The sequence below is a fragment of the Protomyctophum bolini genome (genome assembly GCF_963924005.1).
Source record: "Protomyctophum bolini genome assembly, chromosome: 5".
NCBI lineage: Eukaryota > Metazoa > Chordata > Actinopteri > Myctophiformes > Myctophidae > Protomyctophum > Protomyctophum bolini.
Window position 1 is genome coordinate 4,857,861 of NC_137866.1, and position 20,287 is coordinate 4,878,147.

At 36.1% G+C, this 20,287-nt stretch overlaps 1 protein-coding gene across 1 annotated transcript in view; it reads left to right on the top strand.

Annotated features, from left to right (window-relative positions):
* Positions 1-847: 847 nt before the first annotated feature.
* The window catches only part of LOC308315267 (complement receptor type 1-like), a 110,884-nt gene continuing 91,444 nt past the window's right edge, over positions 848-20,287 (top strand). Inside the window, exons 1-5 of the mRNA XM_080763153.1 lie at positions 848-977; positions 1,065-1,286; positions 5,572-5,790; positions 6,489-6,686; positions 8,143-8,313. Of these exons, the coding sequence (XP_080619279.1) occupies positions 923-977; positions 1,065-1,286; positions 5,572-5,790; positions 6,489-6,686; positions 8,143-8,313 (865 nt within the window). The 5' untranslated portion in view covers positions 848-922. The remainder of the gene's footprint in view (positions 978-1,064; positions 1,287-5,571; positions 5,791-6,488; positions 6,687-8,142; positions 8,314-20,287) is intronic.

Below are 20,287 nucleotides of genomic sequence, written 5' to 3' on the forward strand. Positions count from 1 at the left end.
TGCTGCTCTGTGGTTCTCAAGGTCACGTTTGTACTTTATTGTCACATACAGGTGCATTACTGTAAGTAAAACTTCCTTCAGACAATACAGCAGCATAAATAATAATAATAATAATGGATTTTATTTATGGCCTAATGCACTTTACATTCCATGGGATCAGCAAACAAATGGCAAAATGGCATCAGTTTAGTTTAATATAAAACTATATAGGTCGATATTTGAAAAGAGCAGATCTAACAGTGCATTGTAAGTAAGTAAGTAAGTAGGTAAGTACATTTTTATTTATAGAGCACTTTTCAAAACAAAGTTACAAAGTGCTGTACAGTAAAAACAACAATATAAACAATCAAGGCACAAAGGAGCAAACACAACAAAGAGTGAGCAGAAACATAACTTGACAACAGTGATAGTCAAACTATGTGTGGTGAATGGTGATGATGACCTGTTGTGAGATGCCATTTAGTAAATATTGTAAAAGAAAACAAGTGGTCAAATGTAACATCTTGTATGTGGGTCCCTGGCATCACGATTAGCATCATGGAGAAACTTCTAACAGCTGGGTTACGAACTTGCTCCAGTGTCATGGCTGGAATCCAAATAGCAGCCTGAGCTACATAATGCATTTTGGGGTCCTTGACTTATATGAAAACGTTTGATAAGAACCGGCACTGACAGGAATATGTCTGTCGACTGATATATAGCGCAATAAGCGCATCATGGAAAACCATTCGGTAAGATCCTTCAATCAATTCATAATGCATTGGGAATGCTGGTGTGCAAACATCCCAGTCTGAATTTGGGTGCGTAATGCGTATATAAATCCACCCCCACCTCCCGTAGTATTAAAAGTCAAGCACAGCAGCAGCACAGCAGAATCTGAGCTGCGTCTTTGCGCACGGCACACAACTTGATAAAAGAAAACATGTTGGACGTTCGATGGAATATCGTTTTTCTCTCGCTTACGATGCATTCTTTGGGTAAATGGAAATGTTCAAACTTCCAAACATATTGTATTAGCATATATCTCTTAGACGTTGCCTAATTCCTGCATTTCCCCCCCACAGCTCGGATGCATCCAACTCCTCGAAACAAGCACTGCGCTGCTCCAGACTTATCCGTTCCGAACGGCAAGATGCAAAGCTCCAGCTCCATACGACAGAAATACCATCCTAATGAGAAGGTGTTTTATGAATGCATGGAGGGATTCACTCCATCTGGAGGAAACAATAGACTTGCTGTTTACTCGTGTATGGCTGGAAAATGGACACCTATATCAACATGTCAAAGTAAGTGAGTTTGTTTACATTTAGGCTTTAGCTTAGCTCTGGTCCATAGCCTTCTACTGCTTCTGCGATTAGAGCTATGGTCTGGACCAGAGCTAGGCTTTAGCCAACTATATAATTCTACGTTTAGGCCTAGCTCTGGTCCATAGCTCTATGAAATGCCTTAATGTAACGGAGCAAAAGGCATTAGGGCTATGAATCAGCTGCCCTACGTTATGTTCCGTTTGTGGTTGTGCGTAAAAGGTATCGTTATTTTGACAACTGCCTGTGCTTACTCCTACTAACGTGTCCTCGATTCAATGCCTTACCGAAAATAGTAATGCCATGTCTATCTACAAACTGTAGCAAAGAACGTGTGTGTTTGGATTGTAGACTACAATCCAAACTTGGTTCTTTTCGGCCAGCGACACGTAGGCTACCACCGCGCTATGGAATCTACTATTTTGTTTTGGCATGTGCAACATGCTGCCTGTTTTGATGGTGACGTCAGCGGCCAGTGTAGCCTACGTCTTTTCGTTTAAAGGGACATTTCTCAGAAAAAAAACAACGTTATTAGTCCTATGAATTGAGTGTGCAAAATCATACATATTAGATTGTTATCACCATGAAACTTCCGCAATTGAGTACTTGCATACACGAAGACAATGAATTTTTTTTTTTTTAGTATAGCCTACAAATGAGGCATTATGTAGGAAAATTTGCAAAAATAATAGAAAATATGAAAAAGCTACTGTGGAAGGGTTATGTATTAATTTACTTGTATTGATCCTATCAACAATTTAATATAGGTCTAGTTTTTTTCCCACCCATTTCGGAGCTCTGGCCAGGGCTGGACAGGCCACCGGGCATACCGGGCATTTTCCCTGTGGGCCGCGGCCGTAGGGGGGGCCGCCATGATTAAAAACAAACAGGCAGGCAGGCCAATAGGCTCCAGGCCACCAGGAAAGGTCCGGGCTCGCTGCCATTCTGCCAGTGCTATCATGATAATGTCACTGTACCTGTTATCAGTGAGTGACAAATAAACCCTCTACAAAGGGTTGTGTAGTTGTCTGTTGGTTTGTATCATTTAGGATTTTAGGCCTATGTTGTTCTGTAAAAGTGGTGGTATTATTAGGGCTTGTTTGTTTGTGTGTGCCTCGACGGAGCGGGCGGTAGAGTTTCTGCTATATCTGCGCACTGGTTGTGGTGGGTGGGCCGGTCTGGGCCTAATTCACGCGAAAATGCCCGGGCCGAATTTTTGTCCCAGTCCAGCCCTGGCTCTGGCTCTGGCTCATGGACTAAGAAACCAAAAAGAACTAACCGGTGGAAAGGGGGTCTGAGGGTCCACTATACCACTGGTTGAAGACCACTGGGCTATTTTAATCATGTGTTTGTTTAAGTGCATGCCCAGTTTGCCCACTCTGGTTCCCAGTTTCCACGATCGCATCAGTTCACGTATTTGTCTTAACCTCAGCGGATCTCTTATTCTTGCATTGAGAGATGGTGGCTTTTCACCCAGAAAAACGAGCTGTCATTGGCTAAAATAAACTATCCAACTAAACATCTAAATCTGTATTTTTAATGTGTATTTTGCTTTAGTTTGAAAGAAAACATGTTTAGGAAGCAAAATAGCAAAAAAAAAAAAAAAGAAGAAGAAAAATCATGATTTCAGTGACCTGGTGATGTATGATGACATCAATGTCAGTTACTGGGAAGTCTGATGTCAAGAACTTCCACAGAAAGGGAGTTTGAATTTCACGGGAAAGTGAACCGGATTGACAGGTTGAGTCTATTAGGACATGTCAAATGTGCCCATATAATCATGCAATCGCATGTGTCTGCCATCTATGAGTTTAATATGCAAGGTTAAGAGAACGGAGTTAAGGGCAACCATGGGAAAGGAATAGCTCCGGACGACTAATATCCCCTCACCCAACTCAACAGTGGTTGATTCTTAGTCAGGGTGGTGGTCCCCAGGTTGATTATTAGTCAGCGTGGTGGTCCCTGGTTCATAATCAGTTGAAAACCCCTGTTCTTTACAACTCACAACACGTGTGAGCTTGTAGATCAGCTATATCTGGTGAGGGAGAAAAGGAGGGGGGGCCGAGTAGGCTGCAGACCCCTATGGGTCAACGGAGTGTGTTGTGACTCGTGAAGGATGAGTCATTTTGATTGTGATATTATGAGTCATTTTAATCGTGATATTATTGAGTCATTTAAAACAGGAGATTATGAATCTTGAAGCCTGAGCAGCCTGCTATAAGGCTCTGTCCTTGTCATTAGACCCACTAGACCAGACCTGCTTCTCAGATATATTTGGCGCAGGGCACCCCTGACCCTGTAAATAACTTTATTTATCCACGGCACTCCTGGCTTGCATTGTTACTTTATAGCACCTTTTTTCATATTAACGGTATGAATATAATAATAATAATAATAATAATAATAATAATAATGAATTGCATTTTTATAGCGCTTTTCCAAGTGCTCAAAGCGCTTTACAATGGTTCATTCATTCATACATTGGGAGGTGAAGCGGCGAACAGTCGACGCCAGCGTCCTCACTTCCCACCCCCAATCCAACCCTTATGTATGTAAATCTTTCCCCCAAAGATACAGTATGTCACAAGGAAAACTGGAGAGAATATTTGTTTCCATTAGGACAGACTAATTTATTTATTTTCACTAGATGGACTCATAGAATCATCTAACTGCAATGCCAGACAGAGTGCTATTTAGCGTCGGTCTGCCTGTCATTGACTGTGGAAGGCGAGTACAGACAGTGCCTGACCACAGGGTTAGGGTGTTAGATATGCGTGCACGGCGGTACAGTAGTCGGCGGTTGTACTGCCAGTCATTACACGTTACACAAGACAATGTGGCAATGATTCCAAGTAAACAAAGACAAACATAGTAGCACTGGGTGTGAATGTTCTTTTGAGCGGAAATGTTTATGGTGTAATAATGCTGAATGATATGTACCGTTTCGAGCTGCCGTCTGAAACTCATTTTAAGAAATTAAACATTCTGTTAAGCATGTCTTTGTCGTACCATAATTATATAAGTAGTATGTATAGTGGTCTCCATGGTCTTCCATTGAGACGTTCGACTTTCATGGGGTCTGGTAGTACACCTACTGGTTGACAAGTAGTACTGCCTGATGAAGCTATTGTGTGCAACAACAATCGGTCGGGAGAGGCATAATAAGTCACTAGTATCAGCCGGTGACACGTGGGAGTCTGTCCGCATTAGAATGTGCAAAACCCCCGGGAAATGGATGCTGAGGTGGAGTGCCACACCTAACCTTAAGCTACCTACCACCCAGTACTTAACACACAACTTGACGCACCCAAACCGTGCTATTCATACTGTATATGCTGAGTAGCACGGTTGTAAGTAACATGCATTAGTTAAGTATTCTCTGCCAATGTCAAACAAACGGCTTTTTCTTATTTTGACCTTCCTACCCCAGACGGGGACGCGGCCGGGGTACCTGCATGTTGTGGCTCTGTGTCTCCCCCCTAACAGAGTGGCCTAGAGTAGACACGGGTGTGGGTAGACGGTGTCAAGAGGTCCTGGGCTGTTCCCCTCTCTGGGAAAAACGTCCAGAAACAGAGGGACAGTTTTATGGGAAAAGACCTGTCTTTCGGATAAGAGTAGTGAAACAGCCTCTTAAAGGATACATCCAGACCAAAACGCATGCATTTTACTGTGGGAGGAGGTGGGGGACATGGAGAACAGGGGGCATCTATTAAACAATTCAAGGCCAACATGTACTTATGTTGGGACAGGATTATAGGCTGATTCATGCAGGGTACACATGTGTTTTTGAACTTTTGGTCTGGATTTCTCCTTTAAACTAAGGCCTGGGGGTCTGTTACAGTGGGATCCTATGGGGAGACACTTTTCTTTCTTTCTTTCTTTCTTTCTTTCATTGTTTTTGTTCTTTATATTATTATAAAAGTGTGTATGCTTAATATGTTCAAAATGTGTAAATGTACACTGTCTTCTATGCAAGTCTGAATCTGTTCTGTTGTCGAAATGTTGGAAAAATCTTAAATTAAAAATGATAAAAAAATACAATAAAATGGATTGATGCTAAATTCCCATCATTGCAGTCAGTGGGTGAGGATGCATAGCACATGAAACGGGTAATATTCACATTCATTTGAAGTGCAAAAGGTCTTAAAGCCTGATATATATATACTGTATACTTGGATATACGTGACAGCGTCTCGCACCAAAAACACAAAACACATCTGTCTCCTTTGTGTTTCCATACATCCGTCTCCTTTGTGTCTCCATATAGAGATCGGGTCGGTGCCAGTGAACACCTGCTCTGAGCCTGTGGTGCCCAACGGCTCAGCCCACAGACAGGGGGACTCTGTCACCTTCACCTGCAGCCCGGGTTTCATCCAGACCGGAGGAACCCAACAACGCATCACCTGTGGTGCTGACGGCACCTGGACACCTCCGCTGCCGCAGTGTCTGCCCCAGAGTGGTGACGATGACCAGGCCGACACTCCAGGTCAGCTTCCTCAGGTCCTGGATTGCTATTTAAGTCAGTGATTCTCAACCCGGTGGTGTGGTGGTGTGACCCGTGAGGATGTGTTGCAAGTGGCCGGGGCCCCCAAATAATTGCCCAAAACGAAATTAATGTAGAAACGATGTCATGGTATTTTTTTTTCTTTTCCCATTAACCCATTTAGGCCTGACCTCTGAAATAAATATTTTCACGATTTTTCAAAAATAGCAGACCTACAAGCTCGTAGCGCTATGAGCTTGTAGATCTGCTATTTTTCATTAGCTAAATTATAACATGTTTAAAACACCAAAAGGGGTTCCCGCCCCAAAATGGGTGAAGCCGATTCGATTCTACGATGTTCTTCTAAATCCTAACAGTTTTCTGAAAAACTGATATGCAGATCATAGCTCATAGCGTGGCAGGCACTATGAGCTATGAGCTTGTAGATAATTAGATAATTAACATATGCTATAATTAGTCGGGCTGGGCCCGAACCTCGGCCAGGCCAGTTAAGGCCGGGCTTTGCTTGTCAGGCCCATTGAGAACTCTAATAATTATTATTGGTAAGACCTTTTGAAGGATGTAAGGAAGAGGCCCAATTTCTTTCCAATATGGCTGCTGTGTACACGGTACAGAGCCTATTTTGCACTACGCAAAAATAAAAACTGCACATCTTTTTTCCCTCCCCTCTTTGTTCTTAGCTGGAGACATTATTACATGTAAAGAACCCAACAAGTTCAAGGCATCGGACCAGATGCAGATCCAGGGATTAACAGGTGTTTCCAGGCCTGGAGACTCGCTGTCCTTCAGCTGTAGGGACGGCTATATGCTGAACGGATCCAGCGCTGTGACCTGTGGACCCGATGGAAAATGGTCTCCATCTTTTCCCAGGTGCATTGGTAAGTGTATATATTGAATTGCATTGTTCATATTACATTTCATGTTGCAGTACACATATTGCATCTTCTTGCAATAGAGCGTCGCAGTCCCGCCCCCTTTCATGAGGCCCAGGAAATTAATCCCAATGCATTTTTTCCCATAGATATTTCAAAACGTGTTTTATTTAAAGACCTTTTTAAGCGTTGTACGAAGCCAACTCTTGTCGTGACAAATCATGAGAACATTTTATCGATAGTGCGAGTTTCTCTATAGTGCGAGAAAAACTCGCGCTTTCTCGATAGTGCGAGAAAAACTCGCGCTTTCTCGATAGTGCGAGAAAAACTTGCGCTTCCTCGATCGCCTGCTGTTTTTTTCTAATTCTTTGTTTGGCCCGAAAAATTGTGTTTGTTCTCATGATTGGTCACGACAAGTTGGCTTTGTCCGCGGCGTAAACGTCTTTAAATAAATACTTTCTGAAAAGTCTATGAGGAAAATGAACGGGGATTTCTTTTCCGGGTCTTTTCCTCCATGGAGAAGGGGAATAACATCAGGTCATCTTAAAATCGTCACATATGAGCATTGTGGTACAAAAATAAACACAGTCTCAGAGATTATTGTCAGGGAGGTTGTCAGTCACTCATATTTGATACAGTCAGTTTCTGGTGAAAATTTAACTAATTCTGTGGCGGTAACATTTAGCGTTTTCTCGCTGTCAGTTAATTCTTCATCATATCCATACGAGTCAAACCACCGGGATCATTTGTTAATTTTTGGAACACCGTTCATATTTGACGTGATATGATTATGAAAAAGTCCATGGGAATTCAGAATGGGTCAAAACAAACACAACCCAGGTAGGATGTGTAAAATAAAATACATCAGACTTTGGTCCTCTATTGTTTGTTGTTTTTCTTTTTATATACACCCAGTATTGCAAACAAATTACAATGTAAACAAAAAGTCTGAACAGTGGGCACTGGGCAATATGACTATTTCACCACTATTATTATTTATTAAATTCTTGCTTGAAAATGAAACACAAAAAGGACACCGTCTTATTTCATGCAAGCTTTTATGTTCAGCATCTGGTATCAGTCACTTTGACAATGTAGTTACTTTGATTTCTTCAGACGGTAAGCTGTAAAGCAAACCTTTTATCAACGTAAAAAAAAAAGCAAACCCGTCTTGCATTAACCCATTCTGACCGGGAACCCATTTCTGTGTGGGCATCATGTTATGCTTTAGCTATTGAAAAATAGCAGATCTACAAGATCATAGCGCGCCACCGAGTGGCGCGCTACGAGCTTGTAGGTCTGCTATTTTTGAAAAATCCAAGAACGACTGACATTTTTATAGAATCTGATCTCAGGTCAGAATGGGTTCATCAGACCAGTGTGTGTCCAGTGGAAACCTCGTATGAATCTGATCTCAGGTCAGAATGGGTTAAGTCTTTTTTTGTACTTTTTCCCTTTGTAGTTATCAAGTGTCCCAGGTTCAGTGTAACGAATGGAAGGCTTAACGACGGCCGTATGAGGGTGAACACCGTCGTCACGGTGACGTGCCATGCTGGGCATCATCTCCAGGGCCACCGCACGGTGACCTGTTTAGCGTCTGGGAGATGGAGCGACGTTCCTCAGTGCATGTCAGGTAGGGAACGCCACCGCACGGTGACCTGTTTAGCGTCTGGGAGGTGGAGCGACGTTCCTCAGTGCATGTCAGGTAGGGAACGCCACCGCACGGTGACCTGTTTAGCGTCAGGGAGGTGGAGCGACGATCCTCAGTGGGAAAAAATAATAAGAAAAAAATAGGATAAGAAATAAGAAAAAAATAGGAAAAAGAATAAGAAATAATTTCTTAATATTTCTCATTTCTCATTTTTTATTATTTCTCATTTCTTATTATTTCTCATATAGCGGTAATGGGTGTGACAAATCTCACAAATTCAAATCGAACAAATCTCAAATCGTACAAATCTCAAATCGAACAAATCTCAAATCGAACAAATCTATGGTTAGAAGCTGTTTTTCAACAACCAAAGTGTCAAATAATGGTTAGAAGCTGTTTTTCAACAACCAAAAGTGTCAAATAATGTTTTAGGAGCTGTTTCTCAATAACCAAAAGTGTAAAATAATGTTTTAGGAGCTGTTTCTCAACAACCAAAGTGTCAAATAATGGTTGGAAGCTGTTTTTCAACAACCAAAAGTGTCAAATAATGTTTTAGGAGCTGTTTCTCAATAACCAAAAGTGTAAAATAATGTTTTAGGAGCTGTTTCTCAACAACCAAAGTGTCAAATAATGGTTAGAAGCTGTTTTTCAACAACCAAAAGTGTCAAATAATGTTTTAGGAGCTGTTTCTCAATAACCAAAAGTGTAAAATAATTTGCCAAAATAATTTGCCTGCCAAAATAATTTGCCTCCCAAAATAATTTGCCAAAATAATTTGCCTCCCAATTTGCCTCCCAAAATAATTTGCCAAAATAATTTGCCTCCCAAAATAATTTGCCTCCCAAAATAATTTGCCAAAATAATTTGCCTCCCAAAATAATTTGCCAAAATAATTTGCCAAAATAATTTGCCAAAATAATTTGCCAAAATAATTTGCCTCCCAAAATAATTTGCCTCCCAAAATAATTTGCCAAAATAATTTGCCTCCCAAAATAATTTGCCAAAATAATTTGCCTCCCAAAATAATTTGCCAAAATAATTTGCCTCCCAAAATAATTTGCCTCCCAAAATAATTTGCCTCCCAAAATAATTTGCCTCCCAAAATAATTTGCCAAAATAATTTGCCTCCCAAAATAATTTGCCAAAATAATTTGCCTCCCAAAATAATTTGCCTGCCAAAATAATTTGCCTCCCAAAATAATTTGCCTCCCAAAATAATTTGCCAAAATAATTTGCCAAAATAATTTGCCTCCCAAAATAATTTGCCAAAATAATTTGCCTCCCAAAATAATTTGCCAAAATAATTTGCCTCCCAAAATAATTTGCCAAAATAATTTGCCTCCCAAAATAATTTGCCAAAATAATTTGCCTCCCAAAATAATTTGCCAAAATAATTTGCCTCCCAAAATAATTTGCCAAAATAATTTGCCTCCCAAAATAATTTGCCAAAATAATTTGCCTCCCAAAATAATTTGCCTCCCAGAATAATTTGCCTCCCAAAATAATAATAATCACAAATAATAATTACCAAAAGTGTAAAATAATGTTTTAGGAGCTGTTTCTCAATAACCAAAAGTGTAAAATAATGTTTTAGGAGCTGTTTCTCAACAACCAAAGTGTCAAATAATGGTTAGAAGCTGTTTTTCAACAACCAAAGTGTCAAATAATGGTTAGAAGCTGTTTTTCAACAACCAAAAGTGTCAAATAATGTTTTAGGAGCTGTTTCTCAACAACCAAAGTGTAAAATAATGGTTAGAAGCTGTTTTTCAACAACCAAAAGTGTCAAATAATGTTTTAGGAGCTGTTTCTCAATAACCAAAAGTGTCAAATAATGTTTTAGGAGCTGTTTCTCAACAACCAAAGTGTCAAATAATGGTTAGAAGCTGTTTTTCAACAACCAAAAGTGTCAAATAATGTTTTAGGAGCTGGTTCTCAATAACCAAAAGTGTAAACTAATGTTTTAGGAGCTGTTTCTCAACAACCAAAGTGTCAAATAATGGTTAGAAGCTGTTTTTCAACAACCAAAAGTGTCAAATAATGTTTTGGGAGCTGTTTCTCAATAACCAAAAGTGTAAAATAATGTTTTAGGAGCTGTTTCTCAACAACCAAAGTGTCAAATAATGGTTAGAAGCTGTTTTTCAACAACCAAAAGTGTCAAATAATGTTTTAGGAGCTGTTTCTCAATAACCAAAAGTGTAAACTAATGTTTTAGGAGCTGTTTCTCAACAACCAAAGTGTCAAATAATGGTTAGAAGCTGTTTTTCAACAACCAAAAGTGTCAAATAATGTTTTGGGAGCTGTTTCTCAATAACCAAAAGTGTAAAATAATGTTTTAGGAGCTGTTTCTCAACAACCAAAGTGTCAAATAATGGTTAGAAGCTGTTTTTCAACAACCAAAAGTGTCAAATAATGTTTTAGGAGCTGTTTCTCAATAACCAAAAGTGTAAAATAATTTGCCAAAATAATTTGCCTCCCAAAATAATTTGCCAAAATAATTTGCCTCCCAAAATAATTTGCCAAAATAATTTGCCAAAATAATTTGCCAAAATAATTTGCCAAAATAATTTGCCTCCCAATTTGCCTCCCAAAATAATTTGCCAAAATAATTTGCCTCCCAAAATAATTTGCCAAAATAATTTGCCTCCCAAAATAATTTGCCAAAATAATTTGCCTCCCAAAATAATTTGCCAAAATAATTTGCCTCCCAAAATAATTTGCCTCCCAAAATAATTTGCCTCCCAAAATAATTTGCCTCCCAAAATAATTTGCCAAAATAATTTGCCTCCCAAAATAATTTGCCTCCCAAAATAATTTGCCAAAATAATATGCCTCCCAAAATAATTTGCCTCCCAAAATAATTTGCCTCCCAAAATAATTTGCCTCCCAAAATAATTTGCTAAAATAATTTGCCTCCCAAAATAATTTGCCAAAATAATTTGCCAAAATAATTTGCCAAAATAATTTGCCTCCCAAAATAATTTGCCTCCCAAAATAATTTGCCAAAATAATTTTCCTCCCAAAATAATTTGCCTCCCAAAATAATTTGCCAAAATAATTTGCATCCCAAAATAATTTTCCAAAATAATTTGCCTCCCAAAATAATTTGCCAAAATAATATGCCTCCCAAAATAATTTGCCTCCCAAAATAATGTGCCTCCCAAATTAATTTGCCTCCCAAAATAATTTGCTAAAATAATTTGCCTCCCAAAATAATTTGCCAAAATAATTTGCCTCCCAAAATAATTTGCCTCCCAAAATAATTTGCCTCCCAAAATAATTTGCCTCCCAAAATAATGTGCCTCCCAAAATAATTTGCCTCCCAAAATAATTTGCTAAAATAATTTGCCTCCCAAAATAATTTGCCAAAATAATTTGCCTCCCAAAATAATTTGCCTCCCAAAATAATTTGCCTCCCAAAATAATTTGCCTCCCAAAATAATTTGCCAAAATAATTTTCCTCCCAAAATAATTTGCCTCCCAAAATAATTTGCCAAAATAATTTGCATCCCAAAATAATTTTCCAAAATAATTTGCCTCCCAAAATAATTTGCCAAAATAATTTGCCTCCCAAAATAATTTGCCAAAATAATTTGCCTCCCAAAATAATTTGCCTCCCAATTTACCTCCCAAAATAATTTGCCTCCCAAAATAATTTGCCAAAATAATTTGCCTCCCAAAATAATTTGCCTCCCAAAATAATTTGCCTCTACTAATGTTTTAGGAGCTGTTTCTCAACAACCAAAGTGTCAAATAATGGTTAGAAGCTGTTTTTCAACAACCAAAAGTGTCAAATAATGTTTTGGGAGCTGTTTCTCAATAACCAAAAGTGTAAAATAATGTTTTAGGAGCTGTTTCTCAACAACCAAAGTGTCAAATAATGGTTAGAAGCTGTTTTTCAACAACCAAAAGTGTCAAATAATGTTTTAGGAGCTGTTTCTCAATAACCAAAAGTGTAAACTAATGTTTTAGGAGCTGTTTCTCAACAACCAAAGTGTCAAATAATGGTTAGAAGCTGTTTTTCAACAACCAAAAGTGTCAAATAATGTTTTGGGAGCTGTTTCTCAATAACCAAAAGTGTAAAATAATGTTTTAGGAGCTGTTTCTCAACAACCAAAGTGTCAAATAATGGTTAGAAGCTGTTTTTCAACAACCAAAAGTGTCAAATAATGTTTTAGGAGCTGTTTCTCAATAACCAAAAGTGTAAAATAATTTGCCAAAATAATTTGCCTCCCAAAATAATTTGCCAAAATAATTTGCCTCCCAAAATAATTTGCCAAAATAATTTGCCAAAATAATTTGCCTCCCAATTTGCCTCCCAAAATAATTTGCCAAAATAATTTGCCTCCCAAAATAATTTGCCAAAATAATTTGCCTCCCAAAATAATTTGCCAAAATAATTTGCCTCCCAAAATAATTTGCCAAAATAATTTGCCTCCCAAAATAATTTGCCTCCCAAAATAATTTGCCTCCCAAAATAATTTGCCTCCCAAAATAATTTGCCTCCCAAAATAATTTGCCAAAATAATATGCCTCCCAAAATAATTTGCCTCCCAAAATAATTTGCCTCCCAAAATAATTTGCCTCCCAAAATAATTTGCTAAAATAATTTGCCTCCCAAAATAATTTGCCAAAATAATTTGCCAAAATAATTTGCCTCCCAAAATAATTTGCCTCCCAAAATAATTTGCCAAAATAATTTTCCTCCCAAAATAATTTGCCTCCCAAAATAATTTGCCTCCCAAAATAATTTGCATCCCAAAATAATTTTCCAAAATAATTTGCCTCCCAAAATAATTTGCCAAAATAATATGCCTCCCAAAATAATTTGCCTCCCAAAATAATGTGCCTCCCAAAATAATTTGCCTCCCAAAATAATTTGCTAAAATAATTTGCCTCCCAAAATAATTTGCCAAAATAATTTGCCAAAATAATTTGCCTCCCAAAATAATTTGCCTCCCAAAATAATTTGCCTCCCAAAATAATGTGCCTCCCAAAATAATTTGCCTCCCAAAATAATTTGCTAAAATAATTTGCCTCCCAAAATAATTTGCCTCCCAAAATAATTTGCCTCCCAAAATAATTTGCCTCCCAAAATAATTTGCCTCCCAAAATAATTTGCCAAAATCATTTTCCTCCCAAAATAATTTGCCTCCCAAAATAATTTGCCAAAATAATTTGCATCCCAAAATAATTTTCCAAAATAATTTGCCAAAATAATTTGCCTCCCAAAATAATTTGCCTCCCAAAATAATTTGCCTCCCAATTTGCCTCCCAAAATAATTTGCCTCCCAAAATAATTTGCCTCCCAAAATAATTTGCCTCCCAAAATAATTTGCCTCCCAAAATAATTTGCCTCCCAAAATAATTTGCCTCCCAAAATAATTTGCCTCCCAAAATAATTTGCCAAAATAATATGCCTCCCAAAATAATTTGCCAAAATAATTTGCCTCCCAAAATAATTTGCCTCCCAAAATAATTTGCCTCCCAAAATAATTTGCCTCCCAAAATAATTTGCCAAAATAATTTTCCTCCCAAAATAATTTGCCAAAATAATTTGCCTCCCAAAATAATTTGCCAAAATAATTTGCATCCCAAAATAATTTGCCAAAATAATTTGCCTCCCAAAATAATTTGCCAAAATAATTTGCCTCCCAAAATAATTTGCCTCCCAAAATAATTTGCCTCCCAAAATAATTTGCCAAAATAATATGCCTCCCAAAATAATTTGCCAAAATAATTTGCCTCCCAAAATAATTTGCCTCCCAAAATAATTTGCCTCCCAAAATAATTTGCCAAAATAATTTGCCTCCCAAAATAATTTGCCAAAATAATTTTCCTCCCAAAATAATTTGCCAAAATAATTTGCCTCCCAAAATAATTTGCCAAAATAATTTGCATCCCAAAATAATTTGCCAAAATAATTTGCCTCCCAAAATAATTTGCCAAAATAATTTGCCTCCCAAAATAATTTGCCAAAATAATTTGCCTCCCAAAATAATTTGCCTCCCAGAATAATTTGCCTCCCAAAATAATAATAATCACAAATAATAATAACCAAAAGTGTAAAATAATGTTTTAGGAGCTGTTTCTCAATAACCAAAAGTGTAAAATAATGTTTTAGGAGCTGTTTCTCAACAACCAAAGTGTCAAATAATGGTTAGAAGCTGTTTTTCAACAACCAAAGTGTCAAATAATGGTTAGAAGCTGTTTTTCAACAACCAAAAGTGTCAAATAATGTTTTAGGAGCTGTTTCTCAACAACCAAAGTGTCAAATAATGGTTAGAAGCTGTTTTTCAACAACCAAAAGTGTCAAATAATGTTTTAGGAGCTGTTTCTCAATAACCAAAAGTGTCAAATAATGTTTTAGGAGCTGTTTCTCAACAACCAAAGTGTCAAATAATGGTTAGAAGCTGTTTTTCAACAACCAAAAGTGTCAAATAATGTTTTAGGAGCTGTTTCTCAATAACCAAAAGTGTAAACTAATGTTTTAGGAGCTGTTTCTCAACAACCAAAGTGTCAAATAATGGTTAGAAGCTGTTTTTCAACAACCAAAAGTGTCAAATAATGTTTTGGGAGCTGTTTCTCAATAACCAAAAGTGTAAAATAATGTTTTAGGAGCTGTTTCTCAACAACCAAAGTGTCAAATAATGGTTAGAAGCTGTTTTTCAACAACCAAAAGTGTCAAATAATGTTTTAGGAGCTGTTTCTCAATAACCAAAAGTGTAAAATAATGTTTTAGGAGCTGTTTCTCAACAACCAAAGTGTCAAATAATGGTTAGAAGCTGTTTTTCAACAACCAAAAGTGTCAAATAATGTTTTAGGAGCTGTTTCTCAATAACCAAAAGTGTAAAATAATTTGCCAAAATAATTTGCCTCCCAAAATAATTTGCCAAAATAATTTGCCAAAATAATTTGCCTCCCAATTTGCCTCCCAAAATAATTTGCCAAAATAATTTGCTTCCCAAAATAATTTGCCAAAATAATTTGCCAAAATAATTTGCCTCCCAATTTGCCTCCCAAAATAATTTGCCTCCCAAAATAATTTGCCTCCCAAAATAATTTGCCAAAATAATTTGCCTCCCAAAATAATTTGCCAAAATAATTTGCCTCCCAAAATAATTTGCCTCCCAAAATAATTTGCCTCCCAAAATAATTTGCCAAAATAATATGCCTCCCAAAATAATTTGCCAAAATAATTTGCCTCCCAAAATAATTTGCCTCCCAAAATAATTTGCCTCCCAAAATAATTTGCCAAAATAATTTGCCTCCCAAAATAATTTGCCAAAATAATTTTCCTCCCAAAATAATTTGCCAAAATAATTTGCATCCCAAAATAATTTGCCTCCCAAAATAATTTGCCAAAATAATTTGCCTCCCAAAATAATTTGCCTCCCAAAATAATTTGCCAAAATAATTTGCCTCCCAAAATAATTTGCCTCCCAATTTGCCTCCCAAAATAATTTGCCTCCCAAAATAATTTGCCTCCCAAAATAATTTGCCTCCCAAAATAATTTGCCTCCCAAAATAATTTGCCAAAATAATTTGCCTCCCAAAATAATTTGCCAAAATAATTTGCCAAAATAATTTGCCAAAATAATTTGCCTCCCAAAATAATTTGCCTCCCAAAATAATTTGCCAAAATAATATGCCTCCCAAAATAATTTGCCTCCCAAAATAATTTGCCTCCCAAAATAATTTGCCTCCCAAAATAATTTGCCAAAATAATTTTCCTCCCAAAATAATTTGCCTCCCAAAATAATTTGCCAAAATAATTTGCATCCCAAAATAATTTTCCAAAATAATTTGCCTCCCAAAATAATTTGCCAAAATAATTTGCCTCCCAAAATAATTTGCCAAAATAATTTGCCTCCCAAAATAATTTGCCTCCCAATTTGCCTCCCAAAATAATTTGCCTCCCAAAATAATTTGCCAAAATAATTTGCCTCCCAAAATAATTTGCCTCCCAAAATAATTTGCCTCCCAAAATAATTTGCCTCCCAAAATAATTTGCCAAAATAATTTGCCTCCCAAAATAATTTGCCTCCCAAAATAATTTGCCTCCCAAAATAATTTGCCAAAATAATTTGCCTCCCAAAATAATTTTCCAAAATAATTTGCCTCCCAAAATAATTTGCCAAAATAATTTGCCTCCCAAAATAATTTGCCAAAATAATTTGCCTCCCAAAATAATTTGCCTCCCAATTTGCCTCCCAAAATAATTTGCCTCCCAAAATAATTTGCCAAAATAATTTGCCTCCCAAAATAATTTGCCTCCCAAAATAATTTGCCTCTACTAATGTTTTAGGAGCTGTTTCTCAACAACCAAAGTGTCAAATAATGGTTAGAAGCTGTTTTTCAACAACCAAAAGTGTCAAATAATGTTTTGGGAGCTGTTTCTCAATAACCAAAAGTGTAAAATAATGTTTTAGGAGCTGTTTCTCAACAACCAAAGTGTCAAATAATGGTTAGAAGCTGTTTTTCAACAACCAAAAGTGTCAAATAATGTTTTAGGAGCTGTTTCTCAATAACCAAAAGTGTAAACTAATGTTTTAGGAGCTGTTTCTCAACAACCAAAGTGTCAAATAATGGTTAGAAGCTGTTTTTCAACAACCAAAAGTGTCAAATAATGTTTTGGGAGCTGTTTCTCAATAACCAAAAGTGTAAAATAATGTTTTAGGAGCTGTTTCTCAACAACCAAAGTGTCAAATAATGGTTAGAAGCTGTTTTTCAACAACCAAAAGTGTCAAATAATGTTTTAGGAGCTGTTTCTCAATAACCAAAAGTGTAAAATAATTTGCCAAAATAATTTGCCTCCCAAAATAATTTGCCAAAATAATTTGCCTCCCAAAATAATTTGCCAAAATAATTTGCCAAAATAATTTGCCTCCCAATTTGCCTCCCAAAATAATTTGCCAAAATAATTTGCCTCCCAAAATAATTTGCCAAAATAATTTGCCTCCCAAAATAATTTGCCAAAATAATTTGCCTCCCAAAATAATTTGCCTCCCAAAATAATTTGCCTCCCAAAATAATTTGCCTCCCAAAATAATTTGCCAAAATAATTTGCCTCCCAAAATAATTTGCCTCCCAAAATAATTTGCCAAAATAATATGCCTCCCAAAATAATTTGCCTCCCAAAATAATTTTCCTCCCAAAATAATTTGCCTCCCAAAATAATTTGCTAAAATAATTTGCCTCCCAAAATAATTTGCCAAAATAATTTGCCAAAATAATTTGCCTCCCAAAATAATTTGCCTCCCAAAATAATGTGCCTCCCAAAATAATTTGCCTCCCAAAATAATTTGCTAAAATAATTTGCCTCCCAAAATAATTTGCCAAAATAATTTGCCTCCCAAAATAATTTGCCTCCCAAAATAATTTGCCTCCCAAAATAATTTGCCAAAATAATTTTCCTCCCAAAATAATTTGCCTCCCAAAATAATTTGCCAAAATAATTTGCATCCCAAAATAATTTTCCAAAATAATTTGCCAAAATAATTTGCCTCCCAAAATAATTTGCCAAAATAATTTGCCTCCTAAAATAATTTGCCTCCCAATTTGCCTCCCAAAATAATTTGCCTCCCAAAATAATTTGCCAAAATAATTTGCCTCCCAAAATAATTTGCCTCCCAAAATAATTTGCCTCCCAAAATAATTTGCCAAAATAATTTGCCTCCCAAAATAATTTGCCTCCCAAAATAATTTGCCTCCCAAAATAATTTGCCAAAATAATATGCCTCCCAAAATAATTTGCCAAAATAATTTGCCTCCCAAAATAATTTGCCTCCCAAAATAATTTGCCTCCCAAAATAATTTGCCTCCCAAAATAATTTGCCTCCCAAAATAATTTGCCAAAATAATTTTCCTCCCAAAATAATTTGCCAAAATAATTTGCCTCCCAAAATAATTTGCCAAAATAATTTGCATCCCAAAATAATTTGCCAAAATAATTTGCCTCCCAAAATAATTTGCCAAAATAATTTGCCTCCCAAAATAATTTGCCTCCCAAAATAATTTGCCAAAATAATATGCCTCCCAAAATAATTTGCCAAAATAATTTGCCTCCCAAAATAATTTGCCTCCCAAAATAATTTGCCTCCCAAAATAATTTGCCAAAATAATTTGCCTCCCAAAATAATTTGCCAAAATAATTTTCCTCCCAAAATAATTTGCCAAAATAATTTGCCTCCCAAAATAATTTGCCAAAATAATTTGCATCCCAAAATAATTTGCCAAAATAATTTGCCTCCCAAAATAATTTGCCAAAATAATTTGCCTCCCAAAATAATTTGCCTCCCAGAATAATTTGCCTCCCAAAATAATAATAATCACAAATAATAATAACCAAAAGTGTAAAATAATGTTTTAGGAGCTGTTTCTCAATAACCAAAAGTGTAAAATAATGTTTTAGGAGCTGTTTCTCAACAACCAAAGTGTCAAATAATGGTTAGAAGCTGTTTTTCAACAACCAAAGTGTCAAATAATGGTTAGAAGCTGTTTTTCAACAACCAAAAGTGTCAAATAATGTTTTAGGAGCTGTTTCTCAACAACCAAAGTGTCAAATAATGGTTAGAAGCTGTTTTTCAACAACCAAAAGTGTCAAATAATGTTTTAGGAGCTGTTTCTCAATAACCAAAAGTGTCAAATAATGTTTTAGGAGCTGTTTCTCAACAACCAAAGTGTCAAATAATGGTTAGAAGCTGTTTTTCAACAACCAAAAGTGTCAAATAATGTTTTAGGAGCTGTTTCTCAATAACCAAAAGTGTAAACTAATGTTTTAGGAGCTGTTTCTCAACAACCAAAGTGTCAAATAATGGTTAGAAGCTGTTTTTCAACAACCAAAAGTGTCAAATAATGTTTTGGGAGCTGTTTCTCAATAACCAAAAGTGTAAAATAATGTTTTAGGAGCTGTTTCTCAACAACCAAAGTGTCAAATAATGGTTAGAAGCTGTTTTTCAACAACCAAAAGTGTCAAATAATGTTTTAGGAGCTGTTTCTCAATAACCAAAAGTGTAAAATAATGTTTTAGGAGCTGTTTCTCAACAACCAAAGTGTCAAATAATGGTTAGAAGCTGTTTTTCAACAACCAAAAGTGTCAAATAATGTTTTAGGAGCTGTTTCTCAATAACCAAAAGTGTAAAATAATTTGCCAAAATAATTTGCCTCCCAAAATAATTTGCCAAAATAATTTGCCAAAATAATTTGCCTCCCAATTTGCCTCCCAAAATAATTTGCCAAAATAATTTGCTTCCCAAAATAATTTGCCAAAATAATTTGCCTCCCAATTTGCCTCCCAAAATAATTTGCCTCCCAAAATAATTTGCCTCCCAAAATAATTTGCCAAAATAATTTGCCTCCCAAAATAATTTGCCTCCCAAAATAATTTGCCAAAATAATTTGCCTCCCAAAATAATTTGCCAAAATAATTTGCCTCCCAAAATAATTTGCCTCCCAAAATAATTTGCCTCCCAAAATAATTTGCCAAAATAATATGCCTCCCAAAATAATTTGCCAAAATAATTTGCCTCCCAAAATAATTTGCCTCCCAAAATAATTTGCCTCCCAAAATAATTTGCTAAAATAATTTGCCTCCCAAAATAATTTGCCAAAATAATTTGCCTTCCAAAATAATTTGCCAAAATAATTTGCCTCCCAAAATAATTTGCCAAAATAATTTTCCTCCCAAAATAATTTGCCAAAATAATTTGCATCCCAAAATAATTTGCCTCCCAAAATAATTTGCCAAAATAATTTGCCTCCCAAAATAATTTGCCTCCCAAAATAATTTGCCAAAATAATTTGCCTCCCAAAATAATTTGCCTCCCAATTTGCCTCCCAAAATAATTTGCCTCCCAAAATAATTTGCCTCCCAAAATAATTTGCCAAAATAATTTGCCTCCCAAAATAATTTGCCAAAATAATTTGCCAAAATAATTTGCCAAAATAATTTGCCTCC